The 26,957-nt window shown below is 48.2% G+C and overlaps 1 protein-coding gene across 3 annotated transcripts in view; it reads left to right on the top strand.

The window, feature by feature from the left end:
• LOC146863505 (uncharacterized) overlaps positions 1-26,957 on the top strand; it is a 533,358-nt gene that overhangs the window by 24,886 nt on the left and 481,515 nt on the right. For all 3 annotated transcript variants that reach the window (XM_085642937.1, XM_085642934.1, XM_085642936.1), the window contains exon 3: positions 24,393-25,180. In XM_085642937.1, coding sequence (XP_085499063.1) covers positions 24,393-25,147 — 755 coding nt within the window. In that variant the 3' untranslated portion in view covers positions 25,148-25,180. The remainder of the gene's footprint in view (positions 1-24,392; positions 25,181-26,957) is intronic.

Here is a 26,957-nt window from a genome sequence, read left to right as displayed (position 1 = left end):
GGCTAGCGCGTGTTTCCTTGATTCAGCTCCTGTTTAGTTCACGCCTCACTTTGCATCTAATGAGATGCAAAGTAGGCGTTCACTGCAAAAACTAAGGGAAAATGATGTCTAATTGCCCTACTCCGTATTTACAATACGGCCCAGGACACCCATAGCAATGTAAAATACAGCGTTAACCGCTGTTATCCCCGGTATTTTAAGTCTGCTATTTTTCATGACTACCCTATCTATGGCATGGGAGGTGGATTCAGTGGCTGAATCCACATCTCCCTATCATCAAGGTTTCTTCTATTGCTGTGGGAATATCGCTGGTTTAACAGCGATATTCCTTCATAACGTCGCTTTTGATGTAAAATTTATCGCCCTGGAGTAACGCGTTGTTAATAGCACGTTATCCGGGCGATAAATTACAGTGATAGGCGGCGATAAATATATCGCCGTCTGTTGCTGATATGCCCCTTGCTTCTCCCGCCTACATCCAGCAGGTAAAGAAAAGGGTTACAAAGCGAGCATTTTAAGTAGTCCTGAGGTTCCTCAATTAGAGCTCAACAAAAACACTCCTGTGGGAGGAGCGGAGGGTCTGCACTCGAGATGAAACATCATATGTCAGAGGGAAAGAACGGACACCATATTGGATGAGGAGGAAAACGTGTGTCCTGATACTAGTTTGTGTAGATGATCAAAATGTATACCATTAAGAGAAGGGGGAAAATATATTAAGATGAATAACCACCAAATAGTTGTACAGAGGACCCACAGAAAGATGAATATAGACATTCAGCAAACTAGACACAGTCTAAACACATCTCTTAAAGAGTGCGAAGAAATAAAGGTCAGAAACAGTGTCTCCAAAGGTGGGAGTGCCACCCAGTGGCCATTTGATATAAAGAAAAATTTGAGAAGTCAAAGGACTATATATACGTGATGGAAACCGGCATCAAATGCAATGTGATCAGTTAACAACATACAAGGCCTCACATGTAGACTAGTGTAAAAAAACAGAAAAATATTCAGACGTTACCACAAGGGCAAAAGTCCCTAATCAAAGAAAAAAGAAAATAGACTAAGAGGTAAGATATGAAAATAACGGGCTCCCCCATAGAGAGTTGGACCCCTTGGGCAGTCTCACGTTTTGCCTCTAGGATCCGAGTGCGGAGAACGTGGACAAGTCCCAGCTCTCAGGAGCCAGGCAATGACTGAAAAAGCCATTAGACATATCTAGTGTAGTTTTAAACTTCTAAGGCACAATATCATTGATCAACGCAGTACTATGCGTGTTTTGAACCCCAAAAGTATAGGACTGACTATTCAATTGTCTATAATCCAAAATTATGCGATAGCAACCATAAGATTTCAAAATGGGAAAAAGAGGATTATTCATCGCAGAGACACAGCGTTCAATTACTCCCTGATACTCCAATTGGGTACGAATCTCTTCACCAGGATGCCGTAGCGTCACGTTTAATTGGATATTGAAGCTGTGGTTGACGAGTAGAGCATATGGGCACAACACGTAATGGAGAATCCTTGTCCCAACCATCCTGCGGTATAAGGCAGGTGCCAAGGCAAGACTCCACTCAGAAGCATATGCACACTAAGTCTCTTCAGGGACGTATTGCAAAAAGGAAGGAATAATCACATCCGTGCCTTGAGCACAAGCAAGAATAAACAGGGGAGGCCAATCTACCTCCACCAGCATAATGTCATAAGAAGACGTCAAGTTGTCCCCAAAATATAATTTATGGTGCGTTTAATGTCACCTTCAATCTGCATGTCTAGATGGTAAAGTCTATCACAGGGAGTTACCCAGGTGTCCGCGGTTTCAACAGTTACAAAGGTGTCAGTTGCTTTCGCCTCCAGAAACTGGTGGAGTGTCTGGTGCGATACCGTAACTTCTGCCATGCTGTAGAGGAGAGTCACCACCCAACTCCTGCCTAAGATGCGGGTTCTCATCATCTGGGGCATACTTCACTGTTAACACAGCAACTTTCTCCTTCTGGAACGAGGCTCTATATGGAGGTGGTTCATCCCTCTTGACATTCAGGTCAAAAGGGCACTTCAGGTCCTGCTGGGGATTCGTGGACTCACCCTGTCTGCGATCTTGCCGTCCTCCTCGGTCGTACTGAAAGGTAGAGGAGAATGAAATCCAGCAACCTGAAACCTCTCAAGAGTTTTAATTTTAGAGTGATCACAAAAATCATATCTACGTTCAGAAGCGTTTTGAGGCGATGATACACCACGAGACCTGGGCTTCTGTTGCTGCTTAGATTTGTCCCTCCTTTTCAGCAGGCGGCTTACCTTGAAACTGAGTAGAAGGACAAACCCTCAAGTTATTGCGACCTAAGGATGTATAAACACAGCAATAATAATCGACAACTCACGTTCCCAATGTTAGCCACTGCCGAAAGGCACTGATACACCATCAATGACACTGCTTCACCTTTAATATTAGAAATAATAATGTAGAAAACTACAGGAAAAATACCCATCGACTTCATCCCCAAATATAGGGAGGACCTGCCCAATGTTCATTCTGTACTTGTGTGAGAACGCTCAGAAGAACGCACATCAAGGGAGTGCCATAACAAACTGTATACACTGAGACAAACACCATCCGTCAGGTGTTGCAGTCGGCCAAAGGAGGAATTACACCACTAGGCAAGCACATAGTAAGGATCCTTTGTTTCTCCACAGGACCCGTAAGAGGGAAAACCACATCAAGCTGATACATTTTCTGAGCAATCCAAAACAGAAAGTCCTCAAGGTTGTGATGACGTTTGCCCATCACCGAAATATTAATAACCGGGATAATAATAAAACCCTCACAGTGCGACCCCATGTCGAGCCGCGAGAAAAGCACAGGCAACAAATTTAATCAGGCATCTATAAAGGAGAACAACCTGAGCATATAACAAATGTACATATGCCAAATTAGCATTGAGATAATTAGGATACAGAGTAAAACCGGCCAGAACAGAATATGTGGCCCCTCAATACTTAAGGGGCCCATATGAAAAGTTTCAATAGGATGGGGTCGGGTGTCATTAAACCAAATGTGGTGCTCCCAGGCCATAGAAAGAACTTCAACACATGCGTAAGTGTGATAAGCCGCAGGAACTTCAGCAACAATATAAGCATGAAAAGAATCATTATTCGAATTCACAGTGGGAAATGCAACCCAGGAGTAAAACACTTTGAAAGGGTATGCAGGATCCGCTTCAACCACAAAATCAACCGGAGACCCTGCATTGGGGACTCCATGCTGCGCAGGAATGAGCAAGAATCGCATCTGGTTGAACATTAATCAGAAAAATGGGATTCCAACAGTAGCATCAAAATAGGTCAAAAACCTTTTAAAATTCAAGCTTGAAAAACCTGCAGCAATACGTGAGGAGGCAAAGCCCTCCCACCACAGACGTCCCCGGGAAATGGTGTGATGGTATTGTGGACAAGCACAAGCGCTACCCAGGGGTCCCATGAATAAGTACCAGACCAAATGTTGGGCGCGCCATGTTGCAGGGATTCACAGAACTCTGCTTGGGTTCATAGAACCTTAGATACGGACTGAGTCTTCGTACCGCCTGAGGGCCCATGAGCCCGGGACCAACTCGCCATAGTGTCCCAGTTGCTCTCCAACTCACTCACAGAGGAACAATTTATGAGGCACCCCAGAACACGACACTCCCGACCCTCTCAGAAATCGTGGCGGCAGGACACACCCTTTCACTCTCACACTCATACTAGTCCACAATAAGTTCGGGCAGAGACACAAGGAAAGCTAAAAATGTTTGTTTAACTATCCTGCTCTAGTGTGCAGCATGCATGCCACAAGAAGTAAGAACATGCCGAGCACAAATACGGTCAGCATGGTAAAAAGTCCATAAATCATAAAAGGTGCTGTCATCATATAAGGCAGAGTAGCCAATGCTCCCTCCCCTTCTACGGAAGCAACATGATTATATATCAGAAGATCTCTGGGTGACAGCAGCAGACCCCAAGCCGCACAAACACAGATGAAAGTCCTACATCTCAGGTGCTGTCACAATATTTTTCCCTGGAAAGATCCCTCTCCAAGTGGGTGTTGTTATCTATCTGTGCATACCTATATGACAAAAGTACATGTTCCCAAACAACAGTTGCCTCATCATGTTTTGTCGAGGTGCTAGGGTCTGACCAGAACATCATAACAAGGGGCATTTGTTTGACCATGTCTAAGGTGTTCAGACCAAATCCTAGGAAAGAACGGAACGCAAAAACAACAGCAAGTTCAGTGTGAAAGTACAATGTGGCACAAAGAAAAAAAAGATGATGTAGTAACGTGCACAAAGCAGAGAGCAGTTGGCAACATGCCTATGCTAACATAGAGAAAACTACAATGTACCTGCACTGAACATTTGACAGGGAGATTAAGGAGTAGTGGAGCCTGAAATATTGGCCCAGACTGCTACCAACAAGAGAGGTAGGAAGGGTAAAAAGTTATCCTTCCCGCAGAATTCATGTGAGGATCAGTCTTCTCAGGAAGATGATCTTGCCCCTTGTGAGGGAACTGCCCCAGACGAGCTTGGGCCTGACACAGCAAAGCTGCTGATAGCAGGGAGACCCTCCATGGAGGAAATTGAGTCTGGAACAGAAATCCTGCCCCTTTCTTGAGAGTCTCAGGCAGCAAGCTGCTGCAGAGGCAGGGGGTGTCAGTGGGACCCACAAGGTCTATTGGGAGCATGGACTCCTTTATTCTGAGGTTAAGAACCCCAAACCTGGTGTCACCAGGAGGTTGCTCATACTTCAGGAGTTTAGGGAGTTCCTCTTGGCCCTAGCACATGGCATACCCCGTGCACGGCATCTTGGTAAAAGCAAGACTTGGGACAGGCTTGTCCCACACGGTCATTGGCCGCATATGTCTGAATATACCAAGGAGTTTTGTCACTCCTGTGTCACCTGCCAAGTCAGTAGTAAATCAGGCACCACTACAAAGGTACCCTTAATCCTACAACCAGTGGTTGTGTTTCCTTTTCAAAGGGTAGGGATCAACATTGTTGGTCCCCTAGACCCTCCTACATCATCTGGGAAAAGTCATATTTCGGTGGTGGTAGATCTTGCCACAAGATACCCAGAAGCTATTCTCCGTAGGACCACTACAGCTCCTGCAGTGGCCAAGGCCCACTTAGGATGTTTTTCCAGAGTGGGCTTTCCTAAAGAGGTGGTGTCAGACCAAGGTGCAACTATAAGTTCACTACACTCTACCATCCACAGGGTAGCAAGTTGGTTGAAAGATTAAACAAAACCCTTAAAGGTATGATTATGGGACTATCTGACATGCTCACGAGAACATGTGATGTCTCATTACTTTGCTTTCTATTTTCCAACAGAGAGGTCCACAGAAGGGGAGTGGGCTACAACCAATTTGAACTTTTGTTTGGACATCTAGCTAGGGTTCCACTTTCTCTAGTGAAGGAGGGCTGGATGCTCCCTTTCAAACTTCCTAAGCAGGATATTGTGGACTGTGTGCTAGGCCTGCGTACACAAAGAAGGCCAGCAAAAACCTGGAGGCCAGCCAACAACTTCAGAAGTTTTGGCATGACCAAAAGGCTGTTCTGACTGGTTACCAGCCAGGGCAGAAAGTGCGGGTCTTAGAGCCTGTGGCTCCAAGAGCACTCCAAGATGAATGGAGTGGCCTCCATACCATCCTGGAGAAGAAAGGTGAAGTCACCTATCTGGTGGACCTGGGCACTCCAAGAATGCTTCATGTGAACTGCCTAAGCCTTACTAAAACAGGGCTGACATGAGCGTGCTCATGGCTACTGATGAGGGACAGGAGGAAGAGAGTGGCCCTCTCTCAGATCTACTCTCTCAGGACCCTGTTGATGGCTCAGTTGATGGAGTAGTCTTGGCAGACAGCCTCACTGACAAACAACAAGCTGACTGCAGACAGGTTCTCAGTCAGTTCCCAGAACCCCTCTGCCTAACACACAGTCAGACTACCTGGTGTGCACATGATGTGGACACAGGTGACAGTCTGCTTGTCAACAGTAAAATCTACAGGCAGCCTGACCATGTCAGGGATTGCATCAGGACAGAGGTCCAGAAGATGATGGAGTTGGGGGTCATTGGACCTTTGGATGGCCCCTGGGCTACTCCAGTAGTCCTTGCGCCAAAACCTCACTCCCAGGGCAGAAACAGAGAAATCAGGTTTTGTGTAGACTACAGAGGCCTCAATGTGGTCACTAAGACTGATGCCCATCCTCTCCCCAGGGCAGATGCATTGATAGACATTCTGGCTTCCGCGAAGTACTTCAGCACCTTTGACCTGACTGCAGGAAAAACCCAAGACAGCATTTTCAACCCCTGGAGAGCACTTCCAGTTTACTGTAATGCCCTTTGGTTTGAAGAATGCACCTGCCACATTTCAGCGGTTGGTGAATCAAGTTCTGGCAGACCTTGAAGATTTAGTGCAGCATATCTTGATGATATCGCTGTTTTTAGCTCCACTTGGCTAACTTACCTGGTCTACCTCAGGAATGTACTTGAGGGCCTGCAGAAGGCAGGCCTCCCTATCAAAGGCAGTAATTGCCATATAGGACAGAGTAAGGTGGTATACTTGCGTCACCTGGTAGGTGGAGGCCATTGGAGAGCAAAATCCAGACATTTGTAAATTGGGTTGCTCCCACTACCCAGACTCTGGTCAAAGCTTTTTTGGGCCTGTCTGGGTACTGCATAATATGTGTTAAGGGGTATGGGTCCATTATGACTCCCCTTAATGACATCACCTCTAAGAAGATGCCTAGGAAGGTGAATTGGACAGTTAGCTGTCCATAGGCGTTTGATGACCTGAAGAAGGTCATGTGCTCAGCTCCCATTCTGCAGAGTCCTAATTACTCCACACAATTTATTGTCCAGGAACATGCCTCTGAGATAGGAATAGGAGCAATGTTGTCACAACTTAATGAAGAGGGCCAGGATCAACCAGTAGCTTTTATCAGCAGATGGGTGGCCCCAAGAGAGAAACGCTGGTCAGCTATTGAGAAGGAGGCCTTTGCTATGGTTTGGGCCTTGAAGAAATCAAGGCCTTACCTGTTTGGCATTCACTTCATTGTTCAGACAGACCATAAGCCCCTCTTATGGCTAAAACATATGAAGGGCGAAAATTTCAAACATTTGAGGTGGTCCATTTCCCTACAGGGGATGGACTTTTCAGTGGAACATAGACCTGGGAATAGCCATGCTGACGCAGATATACTTTCCAGATATTTCCACTTAGAAAATGAAGACTCAATTAGGCAAGGTCAGTCTTATCTTCTTTCATTTGGAGGGGGGGGCTTATATAGGAAAGTATGAACTTTCGGCATAGATACCCCCACTTTTAGCCTGGCGTCAGTGTGTTTTGACTGTAGTTCACTGGGATCCTGCTCTCTTGATTCTGCCATGTTGAATCTTGTCCCTTGAGAGCATATGACTGGCTAAGCCATCTTAGTAGCTTGCCTGCCCCTCTCTGGCAGGCACGTCACCACAGAAGAGGTCCTTCCCCTCTTTAGGGTTACTTAAGGGCTCCCCTGAGGGTAGGTCCTCAGGTTCCACTCGGCAACAACTTCAAGATCCGACTGCCTGTCATCTGAAGATTGTCCCAAGAGTCTTCTGCTGGTGGACACTGGAACTCTGCTGTTCTTCGAGCCAGGACCAAAGACAGGACTGCTTCGGTGGGAAGATTCCTGCTGCATCTTTGTCCATGTGCGTCTTCAAGTTCTGCAACTCCATGGCTGTGCATGCTTAGAGTCACAAAGGACTCTACCTGCACCAAAGCCAGAGGGAATCTCCCTTGAAGTGAATGAGTCACTTCCCTGCATCCGCACGCACCTCTACAACGATAACCAGTTTGTTGATCCTGTTGTCCCACGGACATCCCCCGGCTCTGCAACACTGCTGGTAGTTGTTGGTTCTACAGTGGCCTGACCAGTCTTCCCTGCAACTGGGGTGGCTGTAATCCCTCTCCGGCCGACTGGAACTGCCTCCCTGTGCCCTGCATCTGTTTGCTGTTGCCAAAGCTTGTTGGATCGCTTCACTCAAAAGATCTGCAAGTTTGGCGTGGCTTGGCTGCCGAGCGGAATGGCTGCCTGAAATCGCAGCTCCGCCGATCGAGCACAGAAATCCTTCAATTATTTGCTGAACTGGGGTGCGGGCTCGGACCTCCCCGCCCGAGACGGTAGCCCAGGGTGTCCGCCCTGTGCGCTGGCGGTTCTGACCCCGTAGGAGACGCGTGGGTGGAGAGCGGCCCGCAGGAAGCACGGAGACGCGGCGGCCTACAACAATCGCGAGAGCCGGGGCCTTGCGTGTGGAGGGCCCGAAACCTGTCCGAGGGGCAAGGCAGAGGCTGTTCGATCGCCCCAGGAGACGCGCGCCCCGCCGGATGTTCACCCCCTGCGGCTGAAACAGAGAGGCTGGGACAGCGGCGTCTGGTGTGGGGGAACACTGAAAGTGGACTGGAGGTGCGGCTAAGGGAGAGACCCGAATGCTCTGCGGCGCACTGGGAGCTAGCTGACTGCCGTGGACGGCGCGGAGGGCCCCGATGCTTGCGCTCGGCGAGCGCTGCTGGGCCCTGCTCTGGGAGCACGTGTTGCCGAACCTCATGGACAGAGACTCTGATTTGTTCCTTCCTATCGCCTGCCCCTGGAGTGCATACCGGTGAACAGTGGAAGGCCCGATCGGATAATTGCAGTGGCGGCCATCTTCCCTGAAGCCGTAGTGTGCGGTGTGTGCCCCGACACTGGGGGCACAGCCCTCTTACCTACCAACGAGGCCTAACCGCCCTGCTGCCCTCGACGACACGCTGGTGGTTGGCGACTGGCGGCGACTGGTGCAGTGAGGAGATCGCGGCTCGGCTGCCCACACACACTGCCGGCGCCGGGTGGCGTCCGGTGAGCGGCCATGGGCAAGCCGGACACGCGGCAGCCGAAAATCACCTTCGACAAGTCCAAGCAGAAGCCGCCGGACCCAGACCCAGACCACCGTGAGGCTGAGTCTTCTCGAGCAGACCGGAGTGGTGCTCAGGATGTAGACATTAAAGCCATGTTTCAGGAACTGAAAACAAGTTTACATGGCATTGATGGCAAAATGGATGCGCTGGCGGCCCGCATGGACGGTATCACGTCTCGTATGGACAAACAAGAAGGAAGAGTGGAATCGCTCGAAACACGTGTGGCCGACACGGAGGAAAATCAGACCGGCCTTGCCGGCCAACTGCGGGGCATGGATAAGATCCTGCAACTTATACAACAGAAAAATGAGGATTTGGAAGCGCGCTCGAGGCGCAACAATGTCCGCATCACGGGTGTGGCGGAAACGACGGACATAACAAACATGGAGCTTTTTGTCGAACAAATGTTTAAGGATCTGTTTGGGTCGGGTTTGTCTTCGATGTTCCTGGTCGAGAGGGCTCACAGATCACTGGGGCCCAGGCCTAAACCAGGTGCACCGCCCCGGCCTATTATTGCACGAATCTTAAATTATAGGGACCGGGACGTGATCTTACGGATGGCAAGAGACATGACAGACGTGCAATACAAGGGCAACCACATTGCATTATATCCGGACTATACGATGCAGGTTCAGGCCGCTCGAAGGGAATTTTTGCCGGCGAAGAAACTTTTTCAACAGGCAGGCACCAAATACTCCCTCATCTACCCTGCAAAACTCCGGGTCCAAGGTCCCGGTAAACCGTCCTTCTTTGTTGACGCGAAGGCGGCTCTGAAATATGCCAAACAACTGGTAAAGGACCAAAAGACTCAGGCACCTGCAGATGACCCGGACCAGCGGGACAGGCTAAGTGATGTTGAGTGACTGTTCATGTATGCTTCTTGTTAAGTCGCTGGGTATTGCCTGTCTGCGCCGAGCCGGGCCATAGAGAATGTCGAATTCCCTGGAGGATCAATTTCAGATGCTGGAAGGGAGCTAAGTAGGACTGCGGGATCAGGAGGGGGGGGGTCCTTGAGCTGGTACACTAGGCCCGCGCTCGATCGCCCTGTCATGAGTACAGGGCTTGTGGGTGGCCAACCTGCGTACCTCAAGGGATGATTCCCATTCACCGTTCACATCTAAGGACTGTAGTTACAGTTGTCGTAGTTGGGAGGGGGACCTGGGAGGTCATTGCACAACCTGATTGGGGGGTTGGAGCGGGTGGGGTTGGGGTTTGGTTGTGGTTGGGGGATTTTGTTGAGTTCTATTTAAGTTTCAGAGCTGGGTCAGAGGAGGCGAAAACTGCTATTGCATCGCACATTGTGCACTATACGCTGCCATGTCGACAGTCACCTAGCAAGAGGGGTTCTGGCATTTGCCGGGCAGGATGCCCAGATGGACGGGTGGGATGTGTGCTGTCTATCAGAGAAGAGTTGCCGGTAGTGACGCAACGAGGAACAGGTCCATGGCCTGATCGAGTGTTATTTCAATGCTTATTGCCGTGCGGAGGTTCCCTACCTTGTCGGCGGGCTTACAGATTGCTGAGGCATGGCCGCCCCCATATGTTGAGACCCGCTGGGCTGGTAATGCTTGCTTTGCGTTTCGGCATGAAGTGGCCGGGTGACCGGGGGGTTGGTATATGTCTGCTGCTTGCCCGAACTTTGTTAACACGCCTGGTGCTGTGAATAGCATAAAGTGTATTACCTGGAATGTACGGGGTATGAATGATAGACGCAAAGTGAGACTGATACAGGCCTTCCTAATTAGAAAAGGTGCGGACATTTGCCTTCTGCAAGAGACGCACCTGATGGCCAACGCTGCGCAGCTGCTCAGGCACAATCGATGGGGTGAGGTAGTCCACGCTCATTATTCTAACTACTCCAGAGGGGTGGCGATACTCATCAGAAAGGGGCTTCACTGGAGGACGCATGAGGAAATCAGGGACACAGGGGGCAGGTATGTTCTGTTGGTTGGTTCGCTGTGCGGCGCGAGAGTGATTCTGGTGAATGTATATGGCCCGAATGACGATAATCCAGAGTTCTACGAGGAATTGTGGCATAGGGTGCGGACCTGTGGACCGGCAGCGATATTGTGGGGAGGTGACTATAATGTGGTACTGTCAGATACTAAAGATAGGCAGGGCACAACTCGGGAACATCACCCCAGGGCGTCGGAGGCGCTTGGCTATATTATGCAGGAGGCAGGGCTGGTGGACTCCTGGAGGACACTGCACCCTGAGGCCCGCGCCGGTACGTGTATTACAGCTCATCGTGCGGCCTGGTCCAGATTGGACTTCTGGCTGCTGTCCAGAGATTTGCACTCCTCGGTGTTAGAGGTGACCCACATGCCGCGGTCTCTTTCTGATCATGCCCCGGTGTGCTTGACGCTATCCACGCCGCCGCAGTACATTCAGACGTTTAGTTGGAGGTTCCCCTCCCGTGCGCTGCGCGACCAGGTCTTCCAGCATTCTTTGCGGGAAAGACTGGAGGAATACTTCGCACTTAACGAGGGCTCAATAGATTCACCTGGCGTGCTCTGGGAGGCCTGTAGGGCAGTAACCAGGGGTCATTGCATGGCGCTAAAAACTGGGGTTCTGCGCTCCATAACAGATACCCTGAGCAAGTTGGAATCTGAACTTGCCCAGCTTGAAGCTGCGATGATGGCGGCCCCTTCTGGTGGGGCGAGTGCAGCCTTCAGGACGAAACTGACCATGTATCAAGAGGAGGCGGAAAGGGAGGTCGCGTTCTTGTCCAAAGATTCTCAGGCCAGACGTTATGGAGAGGGTGATCGAGCTGGACGAACACTAGCCAACATGCTGCGCCCGCCACGTGGGTCGGAGCATATTCTGGAGCTACATGGGTCAGGGGGCGAAGTGATTCGAGACCCTCCGGCTATACTGACAGTGATGACAGATTACTATAAGGTCTTGTATACCTCTAAGGTGACTCCTGACGACACTATTATTAGTGACTACCTGGACACCATAGCACTAGCGTGGTTCAGTAATAATGCCCGACAATATATGGACCTACCCTTCACGCAGGAGGACATTCGAGCGGTGATAGCCGCTATGCCACTCAGCAAGGCACCAGGCCCGACGGGCTGACGGCGGCCTTCTACAAGGAATATGCAGACCTACTTGTCCCGCGATTGCACAGAGTTTTTGAGGAAGCGATGGAGCTGGGCATCCTCCCTACCTCGATGCGAGAGGCCCTTATCATTACGCTGCTTAAACCTGGCAAAAATCCTGTAAACCCGGACTCATATCGGCCACTCTCGCTAATTAATCTTGACGCCAAAATTTACGCGAAATTACTCGCTGACCGGCTGAAATTTATGCTGCCACAGATAGCGTTGTCCGATCAGTCGAGATTTGTAATGGGGAGGTCCACTTCCCACAATCTGAGAGTACTGTTTGGGCTCCTACATTATTTGGATCCCAAGGTGCAGGCCGCGGCCGCATTGCTTGACGCCACTAAGGCGTTCGACTCATTAGAGTGGAAATTCCTACGGGCGTTATTCACTCGCATGGGTTTCAGCCCCTCCTTTGCCAGGCGTATTGGAATACTCTATAATGACCCGACGGCTAGGGTGCGGGTTAATGGTCAGACGTCTGCCCCGATCCCCATAACCAGAGGGACTCGGCAGGGCTGCCCCTTGTCGCCATTGCTGTTCGCAATTGCGACGGAGCCGCTAGCGGCCCGTTTGCGCCAACATCACACTCATCGCAGTATCGGCTTCACGTCGCGTGGCCTACTGGTGTCTATGTACGCCGACGACATAACCATATATATGTTGAATCCATCGGAAAACTTTGACCCACTGATGCGTGAGGTGACAAGATACAGTGGCCTCACAGGTATCGATATCAACTGGTCGAAGTCGGCGATGTTCCCGCTGACAGACGGTACGAGTCAATGCCATACGGAATTCCCGATTGACTGGGTCACTGATGAGATTAAATACCTGGGCATACGGTTTAGCCGATCGGTGCAGGACATATGGCTGGCCAATTTTGGGGTGGCCGTAGAATGGCTGGAGTGTAAGGTGAGGCGCTGGAAGGCGCTGCCGCTATCTCTGTGGGCCGCATAGCAATTGCTAAAATGGTGGTCGTTCCTAAGTTTCTTTACTTATTCGTAAACATCCCCGTGCCACTCACTAAGTCGTTCTTCCGCCGGCTCCGCTCCGCCTTGATTGAACTGGTCTGGGCGGGTAAGCAGCCCAGAGTGGCCTGGAACCTCCTCACACTCCCCTTCCGTCAGGGAGGACTCGCGGCCCCGGACATGGAGATATATGCGTACAGTGCTCAGGCCCAATACCTGCACTACTGGCAGCACCCGATCCCTTACCAGCCGCACGTGGCTATCGAGATGGACGTTGCGGCCCCCTGCCCCCTTTGTGCAGCGGTGTATCAGAGGTACAGACGCTCCCGGGATGACATTGATACTGTTGAAATGGTACGCTGGGCCTGGTCAAGCATTGCCAAACGTGCGGGCGTTGATGATTTATATGCGCCGAGTATGCCCCTTGCGGATAATCCACTATTGGGGCCATTGACGGACGCGGCGGTGGTGCGGCGGGCGCAGGCCTGCGGCCTGAAGGTGGCGGGGGACCTGTACCCGGACGATACCTTCCTTACAGTGCGGGATATGGCGGCAGCGCCGGAACCGATGGCCTCGGAGCTTCTTCTCTACTATCAACTGCGGTCTGCCTGCAAGGGCAGGTACCCTATGTTTCCGGATGCTCCGCCGACGCTTGCGGCCTTGGAGGACGTACTCTCGAACTCCTCCGCACGCAAACTGATCACACGTATCTATAGAACTACTCAAAACACAGCTCCGGTTGTGCACACTGACTCCAGATCCTCGTGGGAATATGAAGCGGGTATATCTATTACCGAGAAACAGTGGGAGTACTGTTGCTCCCAACTTGAAATCCTATCCCCTAATTATAGGCTGCGGTTGGTGCACTTCAACTATCTGCATCGGACTTACCGTACGCCCATACAACTGTGTAGGATGGGACTACGGTCTGATGCGAACTGTTGGAGATGCGGTGAGAAGGAGGCCACGTTCTATCACCTCGTATGGGTGTGTGGTCCCATACGCGACTTCTGGATTGCAGTCTTCAATACCGTAAGGCAGATTGTGGGGGTGGAACTGGAGCCGGACCCATTTGTGGCCCTCTTGGGATTCGTTAGAAATGTGCCTAAGGCCTCGCGTAGGCTTGTGGCCCTTTTGCTATTACTTGCTAAGCGTCAAGTAGCGCTACACTGGAAGAAGACGATGCCGCCGAAAGTGGCGGCCTGGATAAGAGCGGCGGTGTACTGTAGGGAGCAGCTGACTTCATACTGGGACCAGCTGCCACAGCGCTCGAGGCCTGTAGATATATGGCAGCCACTGGTGGAATGGTTGGCTAGGACGACAGCGTTGGAAGATGACTAGGGGGTCTGATTGTGACTTTGGTGACGTGGCGAGGTTGGAGTTTGACTGTGGTGCGCTGTACGTGGTGAACCGCCTGTCATAAGTGATCTGGGGTTTGGGGCTCGCTTTCTGTGGGGGGTTGTCAGCCGTTTGCGTTGTCTGGGTGTGCTGTGGGCGCAGCGTGGAGGCGATTATGACATTTCGACTATTCATTGTTTGCTTCCTTTTGACTCTGGCTCTCTGTTAGATTTGTTTTGTGTGGTTTATTGCAAAATATTGTATTGCTGTTCAAATGTACGACCTCAAATGCTTGGGCGGAGTACCTCCTCGCAAACTAGCTGCCTGCCTCCGGGTTGTTGGCTGAATAGCAGTGTACTCTTCGATGGAATAATAAAGGTTTTGGAAAACAAAAAAAAAAAAAAGATCTGCAAGTTTGAAGAAGCATCAGCCTCCAGGATTGCATAGCTCCAAGAACGACGTCCTGCCTGCATCCTCTGCATCGTGGGCCTTAATCTACTGAGTTCTGCTGAGGTCACCCTGAGACTCCCTGTGTCTGCTCCCAGAGGGTCCTTGAGGGTGCTCCATCGATTCTTGCTGGCTCTCCTGCTTGCTGAGGGCCGGCCCTTACTTACCCTTACTGGGTTAGTTTCACAGACCTTGCTGGTCTGCAACACCGCATCTTCTTCGGCGAACCGGTGTTTACGCTTGCCAAGACATGTTGGTGGTCCTGCCGGACACTAATCTTCCTGCACTCATCGACTGGCTCGGGACAGCTTGTGGAAGGCTCCTGTGCTCCTGCATCATCGCCTGGTCTCCACAACTGCTAGTTCAATCTCACCATGCTACAGCAAGGACTAGGACTATTATTGTACTCCAGTGCCTCCTGGTCATCTCTGGGTGGTTTAGACTCTGCCCCCCCTGCTTTCAGGTTCTTCTCATCTGGATTCCACACCCTGGTACCACAGGCCTGGTCCATGAGACTCTATAGCTCCTGATCTGCCACGAACCTCCATTGGTGTCTCCAGAGGTTACGAGGCTCCCTATGCACCTGGGCTCCTGTTGAAGGGGTGGCTGTGGAGAGCATCTAAGGCTTCTTCAGGACTGTGAAAAGCAAGTGCATTTACCACTGAAGTCACTCAGTAAGCTTTTCACACAAGAAAGAACCACACCAGGTGAGTATAAACACTGTCACTAAGGGTTGCGTAGACTCAGTGCATAGTGGCTCACCCTAGGTGGACACTATATACTGAGCCAGCCTCCTACAGCGTCTACCAGATTTAATCTACCCATGTTGGTGAAACAGTCTGACTGTTAACTCTATAATTTTAAAGAGTGGGCAAGAAAATCGGTACACTCTACACTGATCGTTGTTTACATCTGGGAAGAAGGAGTCAAGTTGATGAAGAACCTTCCCACAGTAGTGGCTGTCCTCCCTCACACTGCTAAAAAATATAGGGCCCAGAGGATTCCGCTTCATGTTTGACAGGACACCCCAAGCCTGACCTAGTAATGTATCAGGTACACAACATAGGTCTAAGAACCAATCTACTCCTATTTCGGCGCCACCTGACAAGGAGGAACGCCGTTCAGACAATATCGGCAAAAGGTTTTCACCCTAGTTGATGTGGGCAGTTATGACCAACAAATGCAGTCTGATGTCGGCTCCATCATCGACTTCATCCTGGAGGATGGATGGTACGAAGCCAAGAAGATCATCCTGGAGGGCAAGAGCACTTCATCAGGAATCATGGATTTCACAATAGGCATCACCTCTACAGGCTTCCGTCAACTAGTCGGAGCAGCCGTGTTAAGGCGCCAAGGATGGCTCAAAGCAACCTCTTTTAGACCTGAGGTCCAATCTAAAATATTGAACACAGCATATGGCGGAGACACACTATGGTCACATGTGGTCGAGACACGCTATTTGGCAAGCATACTGACGATGCTCATCTTGGCTTTAAAACTGACACTGATACAGCCAAATCCCTCAGCACCCTGCAGCATCGCAATGTGCCCTTTCGAAGAGCATGTGGCCGTGGCTTCTCTTCTTAAGGGATGGATGCCAGTGCTCCCAGCAATATCCTTCCTTCCAGTCCCAATATAGGCAGGGGTATCAGTCCCAGTCATACCATCAATCCTCCACGGCGGGTTTCTCTCAGCAATGGCCTCGCAGAAGACCATTACTTCAGAGCCGCAACACAAACTGAAAACAGGGACCTTGTTCTTGTACAAGCTTTGCCACCTGCACATCTTGTAGGTGTGAAGATATCCATTTACCACCATCTTTGGCAAAGCATTACCTCAGACAGATGGGTATTGGACATGGCCACCTATGGCCGTACCCTGCAGTTTACGAAAAAAACACCAAAGACTCCACCAAGGGGAGCGCACCCCTCCTTGTCTTCACTTACTACGGAAAGAAGCTGCCTTAATCTATACCGAGGGAGCAATAGAGAAATTCCTAGTTTCTCCAAAAGGGAAAGGATTAAACTCCTGTTTTTAACTTATGGGCGTGAAACAGGAGAGTGTAGATCTATCCTGGATATCAGGAAGCTCCGCAAATGCTCCACAAGCAATCCTTCCGGATGATAACTCTTTCCAACATTCTTTATTGTCTCAACAGCAGAGATTTCATGACATCTCTAGACCCAAAAGACGCTTACTTCCATATCCCCATCCATCCCAAACACAGCAAATATCTTCCATTCACAGAAGCTGATACCCATTACCAATTCAAGGTCCTTCCCTTCGGCCTCAACTCCGCCCCTCATATATTGACCAAGTGCATGGCCCCGGTAGCAGCTGCACTCAGGAAACAAGGTCTTCATGTATTCCCTTACCTTAGCAGCATTCAGAAAACAAGGTACCTTAGCAGCATTCAGGAAACAAGGTACCTTAACAGCACTCAGGACACAAGGTACCTTAGAAGCATTCAAGAAACAAGGTACCTTAGCAGCATTCAGGAAACAAGGTACCTTAACAGCACTCAGGGCACAAGGTACCTTAGCAGCATTCAGGAAATAAGGTCATCAGGTGTTCCCTTACCTTAACAGTACTCAAGAAACAAGGTACCTTAACAGCACTCAGGACACAAGGTACCTTAGCAGCACTCAGGAAACAAGGTACCTTAGCAGCATTCGGGAAATAAGGTCATCAGGTGTTCTCTTACCTTAGCAGCACTCAGGAAACAAGGTACATTAACAGCACTCAGGAAACAAGGTCATCAGGTATTCTCTTACCTTAGCAGCACTCAGGAAACAAGGTCATCAGGTGTTCCCTTACCTTAGCAGCACTCAGGAAGCAAGGTACATTAACAGCACTCAGGAAACAAGGTCATCGGGTGTTCCCTTACCTTAGCAGCACTCTGGAAGCAAGGTACATTAACAGCACTCAGGAAACAAGGTCTTCACGTATTCCCTTACCTTAACAGCACTCAGGAAGCAAGGTACCTTAGCAGCATTCAGGAAACAAGGTCTTCATGTATTCCCTTACCTTAGCAGCACTCAGGAAACAAGGTACCTTAGCAGCATTCGGGAAATAAGGTCATCAGGTGTTCTCTTACCTTAGCAGCACTCAGGAAACAAGGTCATCAGGTGTTCCCTTACCTTAGCAGCATTCAGGAAGCAAGGTACATTAACAGCACTCAGGAAACAAGGTCATCAGGTATTCTCTTACCTTAGCAGCACTCAGGAAACAAGGTCATCAGGTGTTCCCTTACCTTAGCAGCACTCAGGAAGAAAGGTACATTAAAAGCACTTAGGAAACAAGGTCATCAGGTATTCTCTTACCTTAGCAGCACTCAGGAAACAAGGTCATGAGGTGTTCCCTTACCTTAGCAGCACTCAGGAAGCAAGGTACCTTAACATCACTCAGGAAACAAGGTCATCAGGTGTTCCCTTACCTTAGCAGCACTCAAGAAACAAGGTCATCAGGTATTCCCTTACCTTAGCAGCATTCAGGAAACAAGGTCAACAGGTGTTCCCTTACCTTAGCAGCACTCAGGAAACAAGGTCATCAGGTGTTCCCTTACCTTAGCAGCACTCAGAAAACAAGGTCATCAGGTGTTCCCTTACCTTAGCAGCACTCAGGAAACAAGGTCATCAGGTGTTCCCTTACCTTAACAGTACTCAAGAAACAAGGTACCTTAGCAGCACTCAGAAAACATGGCACCTTAGCAGCAGTCAGGAAACAAGTTCATCAGGTATTCCCTTACCTTAACAGCACTCAGGAAACAAGGTACCTTAGCAGCATTCGGGAAACAAGGTAATCAGGTGTTCCCTTACCTTAACAGCACTCAGGAAACAAGGTCATAAGGTATTCCCTTACATTAGCAGCACTCAGGGAACAAGGTACCTTAGCAGCACTCAGGAAACAAGGTACCTTAGCAGCACTCAGGAAACAAGGTCTTCAGGTATTGCCCTACCTAGACAACTGGCGGATAAAAGCTTCAGCCCCAGGGCACAAGGTGCGAAGAAGCCTGTCTCTCGCTTTTTCTCAAACTGGGCCTCACTGTAAATTAGCAAAAGTCCTCCACCAATCCAAGTCATACTATGAAATTTCTCTGAGCTGATCTAGACATGATACAGAACAAGGCCTTCCTCTCATAGGACAGACAAGGGAGACTAGTGCACTTGGCTCAAAAAATTGGAGGAAAGCAGTATGTTTCTGTGAGACAGTTCAAGATGTTCTTAGGCATGATCTCTTCCGTAATAAACTTGGTCCCATTGGGGCATGTCAAGATGAAGCCATTACAAGAGGAACTGCAGCTCCAAAGGATATAGTGGGAAAGGTCCTTCGAAGACTTGATATCCATTACTCCACAAATGGTACCCACGCTGGCATGGTATTCTCACAAACGGCACCTCTAGCAAGGCCTCATGTTCCTACCACTAGTACCGGATTTCATCATCACCACGGATGCTTCCATCGAGGGCTGTGGAGGCCATTAACAAGTTTTTTAGATCAAAGGAAGGTGGCTGATGAGTCAAAGGTCTCTCCACTTCAAAAGCTTGGAGCTAAAGGCCATTTTTCTCACCTTGCAGGCTTTCCTCCTAAGGATCGCAAACTCCTCAATGCTGGTCCATATCGACAATCCGACCAGCGTGCATTATATCAACAAACAGAGAGGAACTCGATCTCTAACACTATCTCAAGAAGGCCAAGAGTTGTGGAGTTGGCTCACAGCCCACGGAATTTCCTTAAAGGCTGAGCATGTGTCTGGAGTCCACAACACGCTAGTAAATGCCCTCAGCAGGACTGAGGACAGTTTCCATGAGTGGGACCTGGACCAACAGCAGTCGAATGAAATATTCTCATTGAGGGGAAACCCGCGCTGGACCTCTTCGCAACGGACAGCAATGCCTAATGCCAAGTCTACGCCAGTCGACACTCTCTCCCCTCCCAGGGAAGTGGGAAATGCCCTTTCGTTGCGCTGGTCCGTTATCAATGCATACACTTTCCCCCCCTTCCCAATGATTCCCAATGTCCTCACCAAGATGAAGACGGAACGCTGCCGTCTCTTATTCATCGCTCCCAAGTGGCCCAGAAAGCACTGGTTTTCAAAGCTCCTCCTCCTCTCGGAGACCAAGTCCATTCGCCTTCCACCGGCGCCATTTCTTCTAAGATTGAACCAAAGTCAGATATGCCACTCAGAGCTAGCCTCTCTCCACTTGCATGCATGGCTCATGAATTCTATGAGGTTAGGAACTTAAATATCACTTAAGAATGCAGAGATATTCTTTCTACTTTCAGAGTGGAAGGCAGGACCAAAATTTACAAGTTAAAGTGGAAAGGATTCAGTTGTGTCAACAAAACAACTTATACCCGTTCCACGCTTTTCCGGAACAAATCTTACCTTATCTGCTTTCTCTGGCTAAGCCAGGCTAGGTTCATTCATCAGTCAATATCCCCTTTGCTGCAATTTCAAGGTCCAGACGCTCGACACAGGCTTTATCTCTCTTGTCTACAAGGCTTATAAAACAATTCATGAAAGGAGGCTTTAGTGTTTTTTCCACCAGTATGAGTTTCTCCCTAGAATGACATCTCAGTGTGGTCCTCTCAAAACTGATGAAGTAGTCTTTTGAACCCATTGATAAGGCTGACTTAAAGTTCCTCACTTCTACCAGAAAGGTTAGTGAGATACAGGCCTTTACCACTCAAGAACCTTTTCTTTGTTTCGCAGATGAGTATATACTTCTCAGAACAAACCTGAAGTTCACCCCAAAGGTGTCATCTCAATTCCACCTCAATGAACCTGTCATCCTATGAACTTTTTTCCTAACCCAGCCTCACCGGCTGAGCAGGCTCTTCATGCTATTTGGTGCAGCCGTGTGAAGGCGCCAAGACATCAAGTGGTGTCTCAAATTTTACCTTCACAGAACTAAGCACATTCGCAAGACTGACCAGCTACTTGTAGCTTTTGACCAAGGTTGTCCAGGCACCACAGTGACAAAACCTATCATTGCAAGGTGGATTTCGGTGACAATTCAGTTTTGCCGTTTCAAGGCGGGCAAACTCTTAACAAGTAGAGCTAAAGCTCATTCGACAAGAGCAGTGTCCACCTGGGCTGCTCTGTTTGCAGGCGTTCCACCGGGGAAGATATGCTGTGCTAAATCTGGGAATGCAGCAAAAAGATACGCCTTCTCAGAACAGGCTTAAGAAGGAGAAAGATCTGTATTTCTCCTAGTTACTTCCTCTTTCAAAGTGCGCTGTATTTTGCAACACACATAGATACAGGAATATGTCTCTCAGGATTGTTTTTGTGCAGACAGGTGCCCATTCCTGCACAAAAAAATCCTGCATGCAACACAGGCACTTGTGCACCATGGTGCAAGTGTGCCTGTGTTGGTGCTAGTCAGCCAAAATGGCGGCAGCACAGGAAAAAAGGCAGGAATGCTCCACATTCTTTAGAAACTGTGCATTTCTGCCCTTTCTCTGTCACACAGCGCAGCAGAGCAAGGTGATTTGCTGCGCTGCACAACAATGCCATATATATGCTCCAAGACTTATGAAGCCACTCAGGGCCACGCAAGTTGGTCTTGCGTGACTCATAAATCTATAAATCTAATTTCTAAGTTGAATCACTCTTGCACCATGTTGCCCTGTGTAAGAGTGAAAACAGGGCTTGTAAATATGCCCCCATACACATAAATTCATTCATACATATAAGCATGCATACATACATACCTACATATATGCATACATACATGCATGCATGCATACATACATACCTACGTGCACACATACATACATGCGCACAGAGATGAATAAGTACACACCTACATAAGTGAACAGGTCTTCCGAAGATGCTCCTCCAAAACTGGCACACGTGTGAGGTTGGACAGCTCTTCGTATTTATCATCAGTACAAATAAAACCACATGGACTTGTTACCATCACAGGTTCACAGCTGAATGGCCATTATACACCATGTACATACATACATACATACTTACAGACAGACATACAGACAGACATGCGTATATGCAAAAGAACATACATATATGAATACATGCATGCATATTTATATACATACATGCATGTTAGTATACATGCATGCATAATATACATATATACATGGGCACATGCATATTTACATTGATACATAATTAAATGCATGCATACATATATGGATACATACATACCTGCATACATACATGCATACTTACATACATAGATGCTTACACAGATACATACTTGCATATATACATGCATGCATGCATACCAACATGCACACATATTTAAATGCATAAATTCATATTTACATAAATACTTATCTACGTGCATACATACATGCATGCTAGCATAATACATACAATCAAGCATACCCGCATACATATATGCATCCATACATGCATACATACATACATACTAGCATACATACATACAATCAAGCATACGAACATGCATACATATATGCATACATACCAGCATACATACATAGGTAAACAGGCTTTCTTCAGACTCTCCTCCGAAGCTGGTGCACACGTGAAGTTGGGCAGATCATTGTGTTTCTCATCACTACAGATGAAGCCATATACACTCGTCACCATCACATTTTCACAGCTGAATGGTCATTGAACGCATACATACATACATACAGACATGTATACTTGCATATGGACATTCATATTTATTTACGCACAGGCATGCTAGTATACATACATGCATAATAAACATATTGCATACATACATAAATACATGCACACATGCGTTTTTACTTTGATACTTGCACACATACATACATTAATACATGCCCACCTTCATACATACATGCCCACCATAGGTTAAGAGACCTTCCTAAGACACAACTACAAAGCTGGTCCACACCTGAGGGTGGACAGCTCTTTGTATGTCTCATCAGTACAGGTAAAAACAACAACATACACCAGCTACCATCACAGATTCACAGCTGAATGGTCATTCTGTACCGCATTCATACCTGCGTACATACATACCCACATAGATAAAAAGGAATTCATAAGATGCTTCTACGAAGCTGGTCCACACCTGAGGCTGGACAGCTCTTTGTATTTCTCAACAGTACAGATAACACCAGATCCACTCATTACCATCGCAAGTCCACAGCTGAAAGGCCATTATGTACCGCATTCTTATTGTTATTGTTATATGCATTTGTGGCGCGCTCAGCTACTCCAGAGAGTGTCCTGGCACGATATACATACATACATACATGCATATATACATGCATGCACACCAACATGCACACATACATAAATGCATACATACATGCACACATACATACTTGCATATATACATACAATCAAGCAAATGCACATGCATACATATATGCATTCATAGTCATACATACATACATACATACATACATACATACATAGGGAAACAGGCCTTCTTAAGATGCTGCTCCGAAGCTGGTGCACACGTGAAGTTCTGTAGATTTTTGTGTTTCTCCTCATTACGGATAAAACCACATACACTCATTACCCACCATCACACTTTCACTGCTGAATGATAGTTCTGTATCATATACATACATGCATACATACATACATACAGGACTACTTGGGGGAATGACGATTTCTAACCTCATTACAATTTTCTGCTCCAGATCCTAACTATATCCTGCATATGTATTTGGGCTCATGGGGCATATTTATGACATAATCCTGCAGTGCAGTCTCCTTGCTGCGCTGCTTGATAGGGAAAAGGTAGGAATGCAACATATTTAACATAATAGAGCGCATTCCTGTCTTTTCCCAGCGCTGGAGCACAATGTGCTGCACAGCACCAACGCAGGGTCCCTTGTACCATGGTGCGAGACAGCCTGCATAGTACGGGACACCTTCTGGATCAAAAACAGCCCTGAGAGGCATTTTCCTCATTCTATGTGCGCTGCAGTAAGATAGTTCACGTTACACCTTGCATGGAGATGTGGAGCTTTTCGGCGCATTCACAGGTCTACCAGTAATAGTAAATTTTGGAATATGACAAAATCCATGGGTAGGTGCGTGTGAACAGCCACGCTCTACCCATGGAACACCTCCCTGGGGCAGAGTAACGCAACGCAGCGATATGCGCACTCTAGATTTATCATGCCATGCAGAGCCATGCAAGGGGGCCTTGTGTGACTTGTTAAATCAAACTTAGGAGTTGTGTCACATCTCTTCTATAAATATTTCCCCATGTTTCCAGCATTTGATCTACCGCAGCTGTGCACTGTCACAAAAGCAACACCTGAAAGATGTGTGAGAGTTGCTGTGTTTAAACAAGAGAATGTAGTCCTGCTCTACACTGTATAACGCATCTCTGTGCATCCTCTTGACTTTTTTGTTTTCTGTTGAGAAAGAAAAACATGCCTTTTCCAACATTATATTTTCTCTGGTAAGTCAGGAGAACCAAGGGGTAAGGCATGGGTTTAATCTGCCACCCCGGGTGACGTGCATTTGCCATCTATGACGCAATACTGTCCAGAGTATACTGTGCCGACTTGTTATCCTTCTGAGAACAAATATCAGGTGCAAATAACTCTCTCTCTGTTGCTTTTCAGGTGTGATCTTGTTCACTGTGGACAATCAGGGCGTCATCAGGGCGGGCCGGCCCCCAGCTGCTTACGGCGACGATTTCACGTCCAGAGCTCGTGTTCTGGGAAAGCTGTGCGATGTAAGCCATGTGCTCTTCAGCCCAGAGGGTCTCCTGTATGTCGTGAAAGGTTCTGAGATATATAGGGGTCCCATGCCTTCAGACCCATCCAAGAACTGGCTCCAAGAAACTGCAAAGCGCGTAGGGAAAACAGACTGGGGAAGATTCAAGCGCCTTTTCTTCCACCCCAATGGAGCTCTTTATGCCACCACTCATGAGGGTGAGCTCTACACAGGCCCCCCGCCAGCCAACGAAGATCAGAATTGGTTGTCTACACAAGCTACCAAAGTTGGTAATAACGGATGGGATTGGTTTTACGTCCTCTTCTTCGACCCCCAGGGGATACTGCATGCTGTGACTGCAGATACCTTCTACAGGAGAAGCCCTCCAGCGAGTGCAGCTGTCAACTGGATTGGAGAAAGCCAGGCCATTGGTAGAGGAAGCGGATGGAGCGGTTTAACCCACTTTATGTCTTTTACTCCTGACGGCAACCTTTGGTGTGTCTCCAAGTCAGACGGGAAGATCTACACGGCCCCTCCACCAACCAGGGTGGACGACAACTGGATTGGAAGAGCCCAAAATCTGGGTCACAGTTACTTCTTTAAATTCATGGCCTTCACAAGGGAGGTGCAGCAGGTCAAGGTCTGTGGCACTGCAACTTAGAGCCGAGACGAAGAGCCCAACACCCTTGTCTATGTAAGTATGATGTCATATCCTCGCCCATCTCTAACACACATTCCACAAAAGCTCTTAGTTCAACTTTGCCTTTGAGTTTTGAAGTCAACTTTCCTACAGGGAGTTTTCAAAATACCACAGTCTTTATTTTTTGATTTTCAGAAATAAAACACCAAAGCGGGTTTACTTTTGAAACACTGGACAATAGTGCCCTGCATCTGTTTGGGCTATCCTGCAGGGGCCCTGTTTGCAACCACTAAGCCTTGCATGATTGACCCATAAGGAACAATCATGGGTGGAAGCACCTCCCTAAGTTTGGAGGAGCCTGTCTTCTAGGAGCTAGAAAACTAGGACATGATTTAAAACAACGGAGCCAGCTAAGGCTGCGCTGCCGGGAACTGAGCAACCTTCAAGGTGAGTGGGGCGTTCCGTTACCACCCCACTGCAAATAAAGCTCTTTGTCTTGAGTGGAACCATCTAACCTGTATGTTAAAATATCCAGGGAAAGTGCTCTCCAGAAACAATGCTGCAGTCAGCAACACACTGAGGGGCATATTTAGCAAATAATCACGCAGCGCAGCGCAGCAAGTCACCCTCTCAGCTAGACCCGATAGCGTCTTTCTCCCCACTCTCTGCCGAGCAGCTGCTCAGCTTAATCACGTCCAATAAATTGGGCCCCCCTTTGTCCTCCGCAAACACTGCTGGGGCCAGATGTACAACGCATTTTCCTATGTACCAACCTTATTTTGTGAGTCGGTATCCAATTACCCACTCGCAAAATAGGGTTTGAGATTCTCTATTAGGAAGGGGGTATATAGGGTATCCCTTCCTGAAAGTGAGTCGCACTGGTATGTATGAATGTTTTGCAACCGAGAATGTGGTAACAAACCCTTTGCAGATTAACACCGATTTCAAATTAGTGTTATTACATTAGCAAACGACAAGTGGTCCCCAAGCAACCCCTTCCCCTTTGTGAATGGAGGCACCAATAATTTTTCAGAGCACTGTAAAAAAATGAAAAGAAAACTTTTCATTTTTATTTTTGAAATGCATTTGGCTTTCCTGCAAGGAAAACCGGTTGCATTAAAAAAAAAAAAACGACTTTATATAAAAAGTAGTCACAGACATGGTGGTTTGCTGACCCCAGCAGGCCACCGTCCCTGTGAGAGCCTGATATTCCCAATGGGTCACAAATTACGACCTACCTTATGAATATTAATGAGACAGGTCCCTGGCAACCGATTTGGGAATCACAAACGGTGTCTGATACACTGTTGTACATCAGGTTTTGCGACTCACAAAATGTGAGTCGATAAAATTGCAATTTGCGACTGGCAAAACCTGACAGTCATATTTGACGGTCGCCAAATTGGCATTAATATGATTAAGGTAAGGAGTAAAACCAGCCAACACAGGCCAAGTGGCCCCGTCAATACTTATGGGGCCCATTCAAACAGTAGTAATTGGATGGAGTAGGGCACCGTTAAACCAAATCTGGTGCTCCGAGGCCGAAGGGAACTTGAACAACCGCATAAAGGCGATAAGCTGCTGAAACAACGGCAGGAGTATAAGCATGGAAAGATTTATCATTTGCATCCACAGCGGAAAATGTAACCTAGGAGCAAAACACTTTGAAACTGTATGCATGATCCACCTAGACTACAAAAACAACCGGAGACCCCACATTGGGAACTCCATGTTGCAACAAATGTTGAGTAACCACCGCATGGCAATGAGCCGTAATCGCAATCGGTTGGGCCATTAACCAAAAGAAAAGGATCCAAACGATAGCACTAAA

This window comes from Triturus cristatus, chromosome 2_2, assembly GCF_964204655.1.
Source record: "Triturus cristatus chromosome 2_2, aTriCri1.1, whole genome shotgun sequence".
NCBI classification, from domain to species: Eukaryota; Metazoa; Chordata; class Amphibia; order Caudata; family Salamandridae; genus Triturus; species Triturus cristatus.
Note: the sequence above shows the minus strand (reverse complement) of the source record. Positions and strands in the feature narration are given on the sequence as shown.